Source organism: Sapajus apella, unplaced genomic scaffold (genome assembly GCF_009761245.1).
Source record: "Sapajus apella isolate SASKATOON/1434 unplaced genomic scaffold, GSC_monkey_1.0 scaffold2, whole genome shotgun sequence".
In the NCBI taxonomy this organism is placed as follows: Eukaryota; Metazoa; Chordata; class Mammalia; order Primates; family Cebidae; genus Sapajus; species Sapajus apella.
The window spans coordinates 36,081,935-36,099,893 of NW_022436942.1; the positions used below are offsets into that span (position 1 = coordinate 36,081,935).

The 17,959-nt window shown below is 39.6% G+C and overlaps 1 protein-coding gene across 2 annotated transcripts in view; it reads right to left on the reverse strand.

The window, feature by feature from the left end:
- Positions 1–17,959, reverse strand: part of E2F7 (E2F transcription factor 7) — a 45,968-nt gene that overhangs the window by 3,926 nt on the left and 24,083 nt on the right. The window contains exons 8-12 of one of the 2 annotated variants that reach the window (XM_032296303.1): positions 9,664–9,849; positions 8,867–8,939; positions 5,368–5,869; positions 3,346–3,601; positions 1,042–1,463 (exon numbers count right to left, since the gene is read on the reverse strand). In XM_032296303.1, coding sequence (XP_032152194.1) covers positions 1,042–1,463; positions 3,346–3,601; positions 5,368–5,869; positions 8,867–8,939; positions 9,664–9,849 — 1,439 coding nt within the window. The remainder of the gene's footprint in view (positions 1–1,041; positions 1,464–3,345; positions 3,602–5,367; positions 5,870–8,866; positions 8,940–9,663; positions 9,850–17,959) is intronic. The other variant, XM_032296312.1, reaches the window with a different exon arrangement.

Sequence of the window (17,959 nt, forward strand, 5' to 3'; positions counted from 1 at the left end):
TGGAGATATAGGACACATGTGAATACATATGGGTATTGTATATGTAGGCATATAACACATGTATTATATGTATATATACATGCATATACATACAATACATTCAAGCTTTTATTTTCACTAGGTCAATAAAAGCCACCCTAAATTTTAATTATACAGCCATAAAAACAATACATATGTGTATTATATGCATCTATAAATGCATACACACACAAAACATGCATTATATGTACATACTTCTATGTATTATATATGTATATACATATAACACATGCACATACACACATGTATTATATAATGTATGCATATATTATACATATACATCAATATACACATATGTATTATATAACACATATCTGTACATATAATACATGTGCATTATATAATGTAGATGTAGACATATATGTATTATGAAATATATATGTATTATATATGCATATACATATGTATTATATGTACAGACATATGTACTGTATAATACATTATGCATTATATATGTATTCTATAATACATGTCCGTACATATAATTCATGTGTTTATAATGTCTGTATGCATATACATATATGTATAATGTATATGCATACAGACATTATATACACAAACAAGAAATGACTGATGGGCTAAGAGTCTCTGAGTTACTATCAAGTTTCCTTTGATAGTTTTTATAGCTGTATAATTTAGGGTGGCTTTTTTTATTGACCTAGTGAAAATAAAAGTTTGAAGATCATCAAAATAGTAAAAATATTCAGCATTCCTCAAAAATTCCCCCAAACTATGCCCGAAACAGGTCCCCTCTAATTTTAAGAAACAGAAAACAGAATGACAACTAAAAACATGCATTTTCACCTTTAAAGCATAGGATCTCTTGCCTCATGTCTCAGTGCTTTATAAAAGGAGTAAATAACTCTGAGTCTACAATGGAAGCCGGGTGGAGCCTGACCTAGTGCCTCTGTCTGGGAGTCATGTGGCTAAAATGAAAGCTGGTTAATCACAGGCATACCCCTTCCCAGAGTGATGGTGTCTTCAGGAAATTTCAGGCCTCACCTGTTGTAATTTTACTACTGAGACTGGATGTCCCACGTAAATGGGGGACTCAGGTTGGACGACACTGTGTGACCGTGACATCACTGGACTCAGGTTTAGTGAGGGCTGACCCTGAAGCTGAGGGTCTGCAGAAGGGAGTGTGGATGACTTTGGATTAACCACAGCTGTGGGGCCGACGAGAAGATGGGCTACTGATCCAAGGCCAGGCAAGCTGAAATTCACAGGTCCTGTGTTTGGGAGAGCACCAGGAGAAGAAGAAACCGGGCCCGGTATTGCAGGAGAATAGAGAACAGGAAAAGGGCCCAGAGACGGAGAGGGTAAGACCATGCAAGGGACACTGAAAGACGGCAGCTGACCTGAGGATGGGCCCACAGTAGGGGGGGTTTGGCTGCCAGATAAAAGTACATTGAAACCATTTAATCCTGAAAGAGAAGCAGAACAGGCGAAAATCAATGTATGTCATCATGAGGATACCGTTCAAGCTCACATTTGTCATGGTCCTTTCAAAAGGGAGTCCCCAAAAAAATCAGTGCATGATGAGACCTTCCCCCAGCTGACTAGGCAAAACAGCCCACACCCTGCTCTACACAGCTGTGGCCAAGACTGTAATCCCACATTTACCTGTGTGATCATTTGGTTGATGCTCGTGAAGTTTTTAACCTGAGTTCCACTGAACCCAAACTGAGAAGGCAAAAAGCTTGGATGGGAAAGATTACATCTTTATTTTTATTTATTTACTTATTTTTTGTTTGGTTTTGAGACAGTCTTGCTCTGTTACCCTGGCTGGAGTGCAGTGGTGTGATCATGGCTCACTGTAGCCTCAACCTCCTGGGCTCAAGTAGTCCATTTCAGCCTGCTGAGTAGCTAGGATCACAAGTATGCCACCATATCCAGCTATTTCTTTTTTTTTCTTTTCTTTTTTTTTTTTTTCTTTTTGTAGAGACAGGATCTCCGTATGTTGCCTGGCTGGTCTCAAACTCATGGGCTCAAGTTATCTTCCCACCTCATCCTCCCTAAGTGCTGAGATTATAGGCAAGAGCCACTGTGCCTGGCCAATGTATCTTTATTTTTATAAATTCCTAAATTATTGCAGGCAACAAATCAAAAATTTTAACAGTACCTTGACTTTGTCATTAGGAAACAGTACAGATAAATACATATTCAAGCTATTACAGATTTCTTAATATACTGTTAAGCTCAGCACAACTTGGAAATTTTGATAGTACTGGGCTGGTTGCCAGGTCTTTTTTATTACTATCAGTAATTTTTAAAATGGTTTTCCTAGCTAAATTCAATATAATTGGCTTCCTTTGTAATCCCATATATTTAATTCTATACATCTGTAAACATTATGAGGCGGTATCTATGGCCTTCACCAGCCTGCCAAAAGGTCCATGGCACAGAAAAAGTTAAAAACCCCTGTGCTGGGCTGTAATTTTCATTCAGCAGGGGCTGAATCTATTTTTGTTCATCCGGGTGTTCCCAATACTCAGTGCTTAGGGAGAGCACTAAAAGATATTAAAGGGATAGGTAATTTTTTCTAAATAAGTGAATGATCATAAATACTTACCTAACCTGATCTAGCAGGTTAGGCTTAAACCAACAAGGAATTGAGGAAAATCAATTTAGGTATCTTTGCATCAAGAGCAGCTTTATGTACAAAATACATACTTTAAAAGTCTGGTGTCTACTGTATTTTGGCTTTAATTCAAAATAGTAACAGCATTTATTGAGTCTTACTAAGTGCCAGGTGCTATTATTCTAAGTGCTTTAGATATATTATCTTATTAAATTTAATTCAATTTTCACAGCACCCATATGAAGCAGGTGCTATTATTACTGCTGTTTAACCAATGGGGATGAAGTTCACGCAGATACTAAGTGGTTTTAAATGTCAAGCCCTCTTACTCCAAGACCTGGCACTTGACCACGACGCGATATATCCAGTATCTCTAGATGTTCAAGACCTCAAAACACTAGCTGCATGCAATGGCTAACACGTTCATATTATTATACTAAAGCAATGCTAGATTCAGCTGAATTACCATGCTTTTTTCACCAAATAAAGTTTAATGTATTTTTTTTTAAATCACCTGCCTTAATTATTTTCTCATTATTCCTGAAGTTGGTGAAAGTAGAAGCAGCTTCTCCCTTCATTTGCAGATGGAGAGAACAAAGGGGCTGAGTAAAACGACTCAGGCACATCAATAAGCCACTTTGGTCAGGTGACACAGACAAAAATTTAAAAATCCACTTCAGATCTGACTGCCACAAGGGACTCTAAGACATGATGACATCCCTTACCTGTGGGAGACTGCACACAAAGATACTGTAGCAAAGAAGGCTCTTTGGTGCTTTCATTTTCTTTTGAAGGCTTTTCAACATCTGTATTTCTTGAAGGATTTCCCCATTCAGAAGAAACAAAACCGTTTGCTGTTGCCTTTCCTGAAATCTCTTCTGTAGCAGGGAGCTGGCCATTCACATGAATGTCTTTGAGGGGTACAGACGCTCTGTTACCCATAGTCTTGGGAGAGGCAAGGTCCGTGGAATCTGAGGGTTTCTAAACACAACCAAACCAGGAAGCAGGAAAGCAAGTCAAAATTCCAGTAGTAAATCCTTTTTTTTTTTTGAGATGCAGTCTCACTCTGTTGCCCAAGCTGAAGTGCAGTGGCATGATCTCGGCTCACTGCAACCTCTGCCTCCCGGGTTCAAGCAATTTTCTTGCCTCAGCCTCCTGAGCAGCTGATATGACAGGGGTGTGCCACCATGCCTGGCTAATTTTTGTATTTTTAGTAGAGACGAGGTTTCACCATGTTGGGCAGGATGGTCTCAAACTCCTGACCTCAGGTGATCCGCCTGGCTTGGCCTCTCAAAGTGCTGGGATTAGTAAATATTAATAACAGCTTTCTTAATATTACTAACACATAAGCATAAAGGTAGGATATAGCTGTGTGCCACACTGATTTGTGTATGTCAGTGTTTTCATTGTTTTTGTAGGAATGGTCTGAAAATAAATGTCATGTCATATGCATCTATTGTGATTTCTAAGCAGAGAAATGATAAAAGATTTTAGCAGTGGAAAACTAGCCATGGTGGTTAGACTGTGAGATAGGTTTCTGAGCTGGTAACATATGTAAAGGGTGTTGTTACCAGTCTTTTGGGGTCCTATAATAACTGTGGGCTGATCCAAGATGTCTTGGTTACCTAAGACATATGCCAGCCAGTCTTTCAGTTTTGATCTGCAACCCCAGGCTATCTACGAAATGAGAAAAATTCATTCTGGCAAGAGAAAAAAAATAGAGAAAGGTTCTTAATTAGTCTAATGATTTCCATGAAGTGCGCCCAGCCGACCCACTGCAAACCACTGTAATGACAGTGCTCCTGCTTCCTGAGTTTTACTGGTCATATCTCATTAACCTCTGAATGGCTACTAAGCAGAAGACGTGGACAGCTCAGATTTTTGCTCTTTTCATTTTGAAGCTAGGGAAACAGGATCACTGAGCAGTGAGAACTGACCAAGCATAGATCTGATAGCCAGAGAGCACCCACGTTCTTCCCTCTGGAACTCAGCTGCATCCTGGATTAAGATGATTGTTTCAGTGGTCCTAATTTGTTTAAGAAAGAAAGGATGTAAAAAAGACTGGAAGGAAATCTACAAAATGTTAATAGCGATGCCTCTATGTGGTAGCATTCTGAGTAACCTTTTTTCTTCTTTATACTTTTTAGCATTTTATACAAAGTGTGAGTTTTATAAAAATCACCTTGTTTTATTTTTTATTTATTTATTTTTTCCATCTCAGTTTTATTTTATTTTTTTAATTGCATTTTAGGTTTTGGGTTACATGTGAAGAACATGCAAGATTGTTGCATAGGTACACACGTGGCAGTGTGATTTCTTGCCTTCCTCCCCTTCACCTATATCTGGCATTTCTCCCCATACTATCTCTTCCCAACTCCCCACCCCCCGCTGTCCCTCCCCGTTTTCCCCTGCAACAGACCCCAGTGTGTAGTGCTCCTCTCCCTGTGTCCATGTGTTCTCATTGTTCAACACCCGCCTATGAGTGAGAACATACGGTGTTTGATTTTCTGTTCTTGTGTCAGTTTTCTGAGAATAATGGTTTCCAGGTTCATCCATGTCCTTTCTTACGCACTATTTTAGGGGAAGATTTTTGGCAGAGCCACTCCAGTCCTTAATTAATTATGAAAGTGACATGAAATAGCCCCATATTCCAGACTCCATCACTTATTAGTATCAGTGTATCTTCATTAGGAAGAAGCTCAGGGCTAACAGGATGTCGCCAAACACATCCACTGGCACTCCCTTACCTTGGGCATGACAAGCGACAGCGGGCCATCTTCGTATTCCCTGCTTTGCCTTTTTGTGGCTGGCTCCTCCTCCTCCTGAGGCTTCCTCTCCTCGGAGAGGCGCTTCTGAGCTGAGGGTGTGGATGACAGCTCTACTGTGGCTGGGGCTTCTGAGCTTCTGCCATCTCTCTCTGATCCTGACCCTGACTCTGTTCCCTCCTGCAGACTACCATATAGCATGAACAGTGAGGCAGAGGGCACATACACTAGAGGCTGGCCAGCAAGGAGAGCTGGCTTCAAGCTCTCCACAGCAGAGGCTGCAGAAGCGAGTGAGATGTCTACTTGTCCATTCAGACCGTTCCGCACGGAGAATGCCTGCAGGTCCGTCTGAGCAACAGAAAATACTGGGTGGGCTAAAGGATTAACACAATATTCTGAGTCAACAGAGAGGACAGAGCAAGGAGCAACAGGGTCCAAGCCACTTGATGGAGGCACCACTTTCTTGCTGGCAAAGGCTTTTCCCCTGTAATAAAAAGAAACAACAAAGTTAGCACAGTCTACCAATTCCTGACCCTTTATTTTCCCAAAGAGAGTCATGCCAAATCAGCAATGAGATAATATTCCTCAGGCAGATAGGAAAGTGCACTTGCTGAGCACATGTTGGCTCATCCCAGAGGCAAATGTGCAGGTGTAGCTTGGATAAATGGTTAGGATGGGGTGGGATAGCCAATGAGGGAAAAGCCATTGGAATCTCAGATGAGAGAGAACATTAATTCCTCCTTCCTCTCTTCCACAACTGATAGTTATCAATTACAAATTACCAAGCACTTAGACCCTTGCCATGCATGTACATACTATTATAATTAGCATAATACTATAACAATTTATGCAATTATTATAATAATAGCTACTCTTATTTCTCCCTGTTTACTAGTGAGGAGGACTGAATGACGCACAGAGGTTGATCACCCTACCCTGCCTTGGGTGAGCTAGCTCTCAAGTGGGAAGCTGGGCCCCCTGCCCATATCTATTTGATGGCAAAGCCCATGTTCTCAGTCACTGTGAGAGACTCTGGGAGACTAACAGAGACTGGACTTTGATTTAAAAAAAGAGGAATCTCATTTGTCTCATTTCACAAATGTAGTATGAAATAAGTGGACAGTGAGGAAACAAACATCTTCTAAATTATTATATTCTGTCATTCTTGTCCCATTCTGCTCAGTGTTATTAACAAAATTTTAGGCAGCACACAATCAAAATTAAGTCCCATAAATGTGTAAGATTATAGACCAGCACAGTGGCTCATGCCTCCTTTGGGGTACTAGGAGGGAGGATTGCTTGAGCCCAGGAGTTTGAGGCTGCAGTGAGCTATGATCATGCCACTGCACTCCAGCCTGGGCAACCCTGTCCCTAAAATAAGAAAATGAAATAAATAAGATATAAACAATGTTTGGGCATTTCATTTGGAAAAATTTCCAAACATTTAAAACCATGTTTATGTTCTTAGTATATTTTTAGGAATCCAGAAGAACAATCCCTTAGGAAATAGTAAACAGAGGACAGGGCTTGGTGACTCACGCCTGTAATCCCAGCACTTTGGAAGGCTGAGGCAGGCGGATCATCTGAGGTCAGGAGTTTGAGACCAGCATGGCCAACATGGCGAAACCCCACCTCTACTAAAAATAAAAAAGTTAGCTGGGCGTGGTGGTGCACGCCTGTAATCTCAGCTACTCTGGAGGCTGAGGCATAAGAATCTCTTGAACCTGGAAGGTGAAGTTTGCAGTGAGCTGAGATAGCGCTAACTGCACCCCAGCCTGGGCAAGAGGGAGACTCTGTCTCCAAAAAGCAAAAGCCAAACAAAACAAAACGAAAATCCGGTAAACAGAGGACCAGGATTTCTTTGTTTTCTGATGGAATCATGAAGACCTGTTGTGCCCACCATTTCCCTCCCCACTGTGCTGCTGAGAATAAAACAGAGTGCACTGGGCTGCAGAGATGATCACCTCTCCAATCAGCTGCCTCTGGTAGAGTAATGGGTATTGCTCAGCTCTGTGAAACTGAACATGGCCACCCTAGGCACATCACCCACCATCCCCCCACCAGCCATCCACCTTCAACTTCTCCGTCTCCACCAATGACATCACCATCACCTGACATGCAGATGTGCTTTCTTATGCCTCGTCTCCTTTAGCTCGCCCAGCCAACTCACTGTCTCACACTGGTTTCCCTTTCTTTCCAGCTCCGCTGTATACAGCTCAGCTCTGTTTCACAGCAGACCAGAACGACTGCAAATGCTCTGTTCTGTGACCTGCCTTTCTGTATGCCTAATCCCAATTGTGAGAAGTAGCCAGGATGATCTTCATCAGAGAACCTACAATAGCTCTTTACGGTTTCCCTGATGAATCCAAACTCTTCTCTGGCTTTCAAAGCTTTTTGCCAGCTTGACTTAGTTACTTCCAACACCTAACCTCTTCTGCTGAATGATTTTTCCTTTTCCTGTCCTGTTTGGACAAACCATGACAGCAAAACAAGCCAGGCTTTGGCTCTTCTACTCCCTGGTTCTGCCTTGTAACCTGTTTCTTCACATGTCTGTCGTTAAACACTTTTCTAGCATTTCTTCTGCTTTCTCTGGTGATATATGATTTCTTTCAAAATCAGGCCCAAATTTTAAGTCAGACAGCCTGGGTTTAATCCCAACTTTGTCACCTATTAGCAATGTGACTTTGGGAACGTTATATAACCTTTTTTTTTTTTTTTTTTTGAGATGGAGTTTTGCCCTTGTTACCCAGGCTGGAGTGCAATGGCACGATCTTGGCTCACCGCAACCTCCGCCTCCTGGGTTCAGGCAATTCTCCTGCCTCAGCCTCCTCCTGAGTAGCCGGGACTACAGGCACGCGCCACCATGCCCAGCTAATTTTTTGTATTTTTAGTAGAGACGGGGTTTCACCATGCTGACCAGGATGGTCTCGATCTCTCGACCTCGTGATCCACCCGCCTCGGCCTCCAAAGTGCTGGGATTACAGGCGTGCGCCACCGCGCCCGGCCAAGTTATATAACCTTTTTGTGCTTCAGTTTTCTCTCTGTAAAATGAGGGTAGTACCTCTCTGTAAAACCTCAAAGGATTGCTCTTATGTTCAAATGAGTCAATACACACTAAGGGTCCTGCAATGGTACCTGGTAGTTAGTAGCAAAACCAACCACAATAATGACAAAGTGATTCACGGTACTCTGATGCATCATTTCTCAGGGTCATGTTAGTTATGAATTGTCTCTTTTCAGTGTGGTCTTTTTATCTTGTTTCCTATAAGCCATCATAGCTTACAGGATACATTTTTCATACTTTTGTGTCCCTGATACTGCTTCCTGCACAGCGTAGGGCACAAAGTGAACACTTATCAATTCCTAACAAATCAACGGCTGACCTAAAATTTTTTCTTTTGATGGGTGGCATTTCAATTTAGTCAAAGTTAACACTAGGAGATAGAAAAGAATACACTCTGAGCTTTTATAGACTACTTACTGTGAATTGTCTTCTATTTTCTGTCTATAGACAGCTGCCAGGCTTCCAATTTCTAAAGAGAAGCCACCTGATCCTGAAAAGGAAGATGAAGGCTTGACAAATATAGCAAGAGACTTATACACACCAACTATATACTGAGAATTCATTATTCTCAGCTCAGAGATTACTCAAATCTGTTATGGTTCTGATTCAAAGAAAAATTTTCAGAAGTTAGCTGTTCATGGTGAATTCAGGTCTCACCAAGAATTCAAAATAAGCCTGGGCAATACAGGGAGACCCTGTCTCTACAAAAACTAAAAAAATTAGCCAGGCATGGCGATGTGTGTTTGTGGTCCCAGCTATTTGGGAGGCTGAGGGAGGAGGACTGTTTGAGTCTGAGAGGTCAAGGCTGTAGTGACCTGTGTTGTGCCACTGGACTCCAGCTTGGGTGACAGAGTGACCTTTCTCTCAAAAAACAAAAGAAAACAAAACCAAGTATTCAAAACAAGCATTGCTTTATAAGTCTAATGAATTTCTGAGATATATGAAACAGGCCAACTATGGCAAACCAACTGGTCTACAAGGTGACCAGGATCAATTTCAGGAAAGGGGTCATGTTCACAGGCTGTGATATCAGCGTCTCCTTTGCCTCCAATAACTCTTTCACTTCAGCTAAGTAAAAGGTAGACCACTGGGAAAAACAGGCAGGGCTGAGAAGGTCAGCTTGTTTTAAAGTGCCAGCACATGGGTGCTGCAGTGGCATGGGCTACAGTTACATGGCAACTGATGGATTCCATACATTATGCAAAGGTAGATACCTTGTTCTTCTCTGTACGGGCTGCTGGGTTCTGAGTTCACCTTCCTCTGGATCCTCTCAGAAGCCTGAACTGTGTTAAAAGAACTATGGCGAGCCAGCTTCTGTTTTGCACAGACTTGAATCTGGCCATATGTTTCTCTTTTCAATTCTGGTAAGACAGATGCAGAAACATCCCCCAGTTCTTCATCTAAATAAATGAGAGAATTGGTAGTGTTGTTATACAGCTGTAATTCAGGATAATTTTCGTCTATTTAAGAGACAGCTTTGAATCTATAATTGTTATGGAGCTACTACCCTATAAATCAAAAACTAAGACAATCAAAGGAATTTTGTGAGCCTTGTCTCAAACCCCAATTTCTTTCAATGTACTAATTTTTTTTAAGTTAGTGGATGACTATAAAATGAGATTGAATCCATATATATTCTAAAATTATCTGAACTGCAACAGAAGTAAAGCAAGATGTTCTTCAACCCGAATTAGAATGAGCCTCACATTTTAGATGCCCTATTCAGGCAGAGAGTATCAAAGGAAAGCCCGACCATGCTCAGCCCAACATGCATATTTTGAGATTCACTTTCAAGATTAATTGAGATCAGCTTCCTATGCCACAGACCTATGGCAATGAATAGGAGAATCTCTATTTTCTGTTATGCTTTATTATTTCTTTCCTATGCAGTAGGAGGCTCAGTTACTATGTGACCACAGGAAAAAGATTAGCAGAAACCTCATGGTCAAAATGCTGCAGAACAGTGAGATAATAGAAGGTTAGGCCCTGGAGACACATTTTATGTTTAACAGAGTGTATGTGGGGTCAAGACAGAACTTTCTATATAGACTTAGGCAGCTATCCCTGTTGTCCAGACGGTCATCTCTACCTTGTTCATTTGTGCTAGTTTTTTTCTAAGCTCAAAGCATGCACATTTCAGTTAGAGAACTGATTTAATAAACTGAAAGACCCAGCTAGACTTACATTTTCTAAAACATGTAATTCCACATGAATGTAACTTTAAAATAGAAACAACTACAAAAAGTCACCTTTATGGTTTTCTTTTTCTTTTAACAAAAGCCCAATTAAAAAAATCAGAAATTACGAAATCAAAAAGAAAACAGGTCAAGTCATTAATAGGGACCATATTTGCCTCCTTCTTAAAACAAAATATTGGACATAAAACTGTAGCTCTTAAGACATTTGGACATCAGGACATGAAGGACAGTGATCTCTATGAGACAGGAATCAAATGAGATGAGCTCTATGATGATTTTAGCTTACTGCCTGGAGAATATTTCTAGGCTGGGATGTAGGGAGGGGGACCTAGACAGAGACTAGAGGTCTCCCTAAGTTGAGGATACAGCTGGGAGTCCTGGAAAGTCAAGGCAGCTAGAGTTTGCCGGGCAGAATGCTGGAGAGGAGAGCTATACAGAAAATGCTGGGGATTTGCAAAGGTCCCACCTGAACATTCAGTGGAGTTCTGATGCATGTGAGAAAGATAACTGAGGCCAGAGAAAGAACCATTCAAAAGCACTAGAGGGAACAATGTCTGCAGCTCATATAGGACTGAGAAAAGTGCCTGTTGACAATAGCTACAGTAAAAAACCTAATTCAGGAGGCATTGGTTAGAGTACTAAAAAGGGTATTGCCCCAGTAATGGGGAAAGCATACTAAAGACTAAAAGCTGATAGTCTTGCTGAGCCAAACTTAAAAGCAAGATCCAAAAGGATCACTGTTTTCATTTAACTTCACCACATCCCAGAACAAAGCTCAAGAATATTTTTAGGAATACAGAAATGTCTAGTACCTAATAATGTATGATTCTCAGTGTCTGGCATACAACTGAAAATATAACCCACAATGAGGAGAAAAATCAATTGAAAGAGACCCAGAAGTGACGCAGATGATAGAGAAGTAGACTAGCACATTAAAACATATTAAAATTATATACCATAAATTCAAGATGCTAGAGGAAAGACTGGATATGTTAAGTCTTAGAGACATGAACAATACAAAGGCTGAAATCAAACTTCTAGAGATTAAAAAAAATTGGTGAGGATGAAAAATACAGTGTATATAATTAATGGCAGATTAGAAATTGCAGAAATAAAGAAGAGTGAACTTAAAGACATACAGTAGAAACTGTACAAAAATGAAATGCAAGAAAAAAGACAGAAATGAACAAATTATCAGCAAACCGTGGGACAACTTTAGGTAGCCAAAAGCAAGCATAAGTGGAATCTGTAAAACTAGGAGATGAAGGGACAGGAAAAATATTTGATTAAGTCCTGGTTGAAAATTTGCCAAATTTGACGAAAACTTTAAACCCAAAGATCCAGAAACTCAACACACTCACATACAAGAAACGAAGCAAAGAGCACCAAGTATACATCATCAAATTGCTTAAAACCAGTCATAGACACTTAAAAGCAACCAGGGAAAAATGACATGTTACATACAGAAGAACAAGATGATGGCTGATTCCTTGTCAGAAACAATGCAGGCTAGAAAACAGTGGAGCAAATTCTTTAAAGAGCTAAAGGGCTGAGTGTGTGGGCTCACACCTGTAATCCCAGCACTTTGGGAGGCTGAGAAGGGATGATCACTTGAACCCAGGAGTTTGAGGTTGCAGTGAGCCACGATCACGCCATTGTGCCACTGCACTCCAGTTTGGGTGACAGAGTGAGACCTGGTCTCTAAAAAAAATTTAAAAATTAAAAAAAAGAACTCAAGGAAAAAAATAATCTACAATTTAAAATTCTTTTATTTATTTGAGACAGGGGTCTTACAGTATTGTCTAGGCTGGACTTGAACTCCTGGGCTCAATCTTCCCACCTACTTCCTCCTGAGTAGTTGGGACTACAGGCATGAGCAATGGTGCCTGGCGCCAACCTAGAATTCTTCACCCAAAAAAAAATGTTTTTCAAAAACAAGGGTACAATAAAGACACTCTCACACATACAACAGCTAGAAGAATTCATTACTGGCTGGCTTGCACTAAAAGAAGTATTGTAGTTCATCAAGCAGAAAAAAATCATGTTAGATGGAAACCTACATCTATAAAAATAATAAGCATTGGAAATGGTAACTACATGGGTTAGGATTAGAAAATTTTCTTATTAAAATCTCTTTAAAAGGTAATTAACTGTGGGTCAGGCATGGTGCTTCACATTCCTAATCCCAACACTTTGGGAGGCCAAGGCATTTGGATCACTTGAGCTCAGGCGTTCGAGACCAGCCTGGGCAACATAGTGAAACCCTGTCTCTACCAAAAACAAACAAACAAACAAAAAACCCCCAATAATACTCTATAGGGTTTGTAACACATATGCAGTAAAATTTTTGACAATAATAGTGCAAAGGCCAGGCAGGGAGAAATGAAAGCAAGTTATTGTAAGGTTCTTGTATAATACATGTAGTATACTATCACTTGAAAGTAGCTGTTACAAATCAAAAATATACACTATTAACCCTAAAGTAACCATTAACATAATACAACAAAGAATTATAGCCAATTAACAAACAAAGGAGATAAAATGGAAGCATAAAAAATACTTAATAAATCCAAAAGAAAGAAAAAGAGGAAAAAGAACCAATAAGCAAATTGGACAAATAGAACACAAATAGCAAGATGATAGATTAAAATCCAAGTAGATCAAGAATCACATTAAGTGTAAATGGTCTAAATAACCCAATTGAAAAGCATAAATTGTCAGATTAGATTTTAAAAAATTCAACCATATGCTATCCACAAGACACTCACATTAAATATAGACAGAAATTATTTGAATGAAAGGATAAACAGTTTACACTATGCTAACTAATAAAAAGAAAGCCAAAGTGACTATATCACTATGAGAAAAAGTAGATTTCAGAGCAAATAATTATCTCCAGGAATAAGGAGGGTCATTTTATAATGATAAAAGAGTCAGTTTATCAAGAAGACATAGTGATCCTAAATATTGATGCAGACAGAGTTCATGATGAGCTTCAAAATCCATTCCATGAAACTTTAAAGACTTGCAAGAAGAAACAGACAGATCTGCAACTATAATCAAAGATTTCAATATCCATCTATCAATAATTGCTAGAACAAGTAAACATAAAATCAGTAAGGATATAAAAGAACTGGACAACACTATCAACTAACTTGACCTACTTGTCATTTATAGAACATTCCACCAAACAACAACAGAATATAAACTCTATATTTGTGTATATTTACCAAGATGGACTGTATCTGTACCATAAAACAACTCTCAATAAATTTAAAAGATTCAAATTATACAAAGTATATTCTCTGGTTACATGGAATGAAATTAGAAATAAGTAAGAGAAAGATATCTGGAAAATCCCAGAATATTTAGAAACTATATGATACATGTCTAAATAATTTGTGGGCCAAAGAAGACATCAAAAGGGAAAATAGAAAGTATTTTGAATTGAAAGACAGTGAAAACACACATATTAACATTTCTTAGATACTGCTAAAGCAGTACTGAGAGGAAAATTTATAGTACTAAAATGCTTATTGGAAGAGAAGAAAGGTCTCAAATTAATGACTTCAACTTTTACCTTAAGGAGCTAGAATAAGAACAAATTGAACTCAAAGTTAAAGAAAGGAGCTATAAAGAGATAATCTGAATAGCTCTATAGCTGTTAAAAAAATTGTAATCTGTAGTTAAAAACTTCTCACATAGAAGGCTTTTAACTAAAGATAAAAACCAGACCCAGATGGTTTCATTGAAAAATTATTTATCAATTCTTCACTTATGAGTTCTTCCAAACATTTAAGGAAAAAAACAAAACAAACAAACAAAAAAATACCAATTCTACACAAACTCTTCCAGAAAACTGAAGAGGAATGACTACTTCCCAACTCGTTTTAAGAGGCCAGTATTAGCATGACACCAAATAGACAAACAGATCAATGCAGCAGTTTGGAGAGTCCAGAAACATTACCATACATACATGTGGTTAATTTATTTTTAATAAAGGCGTAAAGGAAATTTAGTAGAGAAAGGATAATCTTTTCAACAAATGTTGCTGGTACAACTGGATATCCATATACAACTTCTCATTCCCTCAGAAATGAACCCCATTGATCCATGCCTCACATCACATGTGTTGATTTCATATGTTAGGCAAAGATTTCTTAGATAAAAACTGAAAGCAGCCGGACACAGTAGCTCACACCTGTAATCCCAGCACTTTGGGAGTCCGAGGCGGGTGGATCACCTGAGGTCAGGAGTTTGAGACCAGCCTGCCCAACATGGTGAAACCCTGTTTCTACTAAAAATACACAAAATTAGCCGGGCATGGTAGTGGGCGCCTGTAATCTCAGCTACTTGGGAGGCTAAAGCAGGAGAATCACTTGAACCTGGGAGGCAGAGGTTGCAGTGAGCTGAGATCATGCCACTGCACTCCAGTCTGGGCAAGAAGAGCAAAACTGTGTCTCAAAAGAAACAAACAAACAAAAAACCCCAAAACAAACAAAAACAAAGAAACTGAAAACATGACCCAGTAAAGAAAAAATTAATACAAATTAATAAATTAGTGGACTTCCTGAAGATCAAGATCTTCTGATTTTCAAAAGACGCTGTTAAGATAATGAAAAGACAAAGCCACAGATGGAGAGGAAATATTTGGAAATCATGTATCTGATAAAAGACTTGTATGCAGAATGTATATACAACTCTCACAATTCAATAACAGGAAAGCAAATAACCCAATAGCAACAAATAATGGGCAAAAGATCTGAGCAGACACTTCACCAAGGAAGATAAACAGATGGCAAAACAGGTGTTCAGCATCATTAATCATTAGAGAAATACAAATTAAAACCAAAATGAGATACCACTATACATCTATTAGGATGGCTAAAATTAAAAAGACTGACCTTATCAAGTTTTGGGAAGATACGGTTGAACTAGAACTCTCATATACTGTTGGTAGAAATGTAAAATGTTATCACTGCTTTGGAAAACAGTTTGGAAGTTTCTCAAATATTTCAAACATCTACCCTACCATACAATGAAGCCTTTCCATTCCTAGGTATTCACCCAAGACAAATGAAAACATATGCCCATACAAAGACATGTACACAAATAATCACAGGAGCTTTATTTATAATAGCCTCTTCAGTAACAAAAATAAATTACTGATACATGCTGCAATATGTGTAAATCTCAAATTAATTACGCTGAGTGAAAGAAGCCTGATCAAAAGGGTATAGGTGTCTGGGTGCAGTGGCTCACGCCTGTAATCCCAGCAGTTTGGGAGGCGGAGCTGGGTGGATCACAAGGTGGAGTTTGAGACCAGCCTGACAACATGGTGAAACTCTGTTTCTACTAAAAATACAGAAATTAGCTGGGCATGGTGGCGCACACCTGTAATTCCAGCTACTCAGGAGGCTAAGGCAGGAGAATTGCTTGAACCCAGGAGGCGGAGATTGCAGTGAGCTGAGATTGCGCCACTGCACTCTAGCCTGGGCAACAGAGTGAGACTCCATCTCAAAAAACAAAGAAACAAACACAAAAGAGTATAGGTTATAGTTGATTCTCATTATTCACAGTAGTTATGTTCTATAAAGTCACTGTGAATGCTGAATTAGCAAATACTGACCCATTGCTTCTAGCAGACATAAAGAGTTAGGTTCCTGTGAGCCTCTGGTTGCAACATTTTCATTAGCTGATCAACATATGACCTTGTTTATATGTGTTTCTTTTTAAAGACACCTTGTTTAGTATATGTTGTTGATTTATTAACACTGAACTTGGCCAACAGTAGTATAACTCATGCCTGATCAAAGTTTATCTAACACATGTATATTCTCCATAAGGCATAATGCAGCTTTCTTGTGCTAAGAAACACTAGACAGCAATACTTGGGAGCCAAAAAGCACAAAAATGTGAAAAAGTGGCACTAAAAAGACTGCAAAGAGCATGCTGGTTTATGGTAGGAGAGCTGGAACAAGAAGGCAGAGTACTGCCTGATTCAACTTCAACTGGGAGTATGTGCACTGGGAGATCCAAATTCTTCACCAAGCTGTGCATGACCACAACTGACTGTGGAAACACCCTGGGTGCTGACTTTGGAGTTACATGTAAATTTTAGTAAGTAGACAGGTTGGCAAATAAGAAATCTGTGAATAATGAAGATCGACTATACATGATTCACTTACAAAAAAATTGTAGAAAATACAAACAAATCCAGAGTGACAGAAAGCAGATTAGTGGTTGCCTGGGGAAGGGTGTGGGGACCAGGAGGGAGGAATTACAAAGGGGCAGGAGAAGGCTTTTGAAGGTAACAGGTATGTTCATTATCTTGATGATTTCACAGGTACACACATATAAAAAACTTATCGAATTATAACTTTAATTTCCTGCCATTTATTGCATATCGATGATACCTTGATAAAGCTGTTACAAAGAAAACACCATTCATAATACACTGTGCCATGCTGGTAGGAAAGAAGAGGAGAAAGACATTTATGAAATTTGTGAGAAACTGCTAGCCAAGGGGTAAAGAAGAGTGGCTCAAGGAATCAAAAGGGACTTGATATTATCAGTAATGAAAGCAGGGAATATGGAAAGAAGACCAGGTTTCTGAAGGGTAGAGAAAATGCATTCAATTTAATGTTCCTGACCTGCCTCCAAAGTCTTTCTCCCATGTCAAATCAGAGAGTTGTCCCAGTTCTGTCCCTTGGTGCAACTACATGAACTCCTCGACTTCTCAACAGCCGCTTATCTTCCAGCTATCTTCTTTTCTTTTTTTTTTTGAGATGGAGTTTTGCTCTGTCACCCAGGCTGGAGTGCAGTGGCGCAATCTTGGCTCACTGCAACCTCCACTTCCCAGGTCCAAGGGATTCACCTGTCTCAGCCTCCCGAGTAGCTGGGATTATAGGCGCATGCCAACACACCTGGTTAATTTTTGTATTTTTAGTAGAGACAGGGTTTCAGCATATTGGTCAGGCTGATCATGAACTCCTGACTTCAGGTGATCTGCCCGCCTCAGCCTCCCAAAGTGCTGGGATTACAGGCCACCATGCCCGGCCCAGCAATCTTCTTTTCTTCAATGGTGCTATCACCTTTGAGTCCTTCCTCTCTTTTAATCATTGTCCAAAGACTCTTTGTTAATTCTATCACATCCAGTCCAAATTTCTTGGCTCAATTTTTGAGGTCTTCCAAAAATGCAGTCCCCACTGATCACACCGTATCTCATTTTCTATCTGACGTTTTCTTCATGCCTCCAAAACCCAACAGCCCACCAGAACTTAATCTGTATCCTCTCTGAATGCCTATAGAG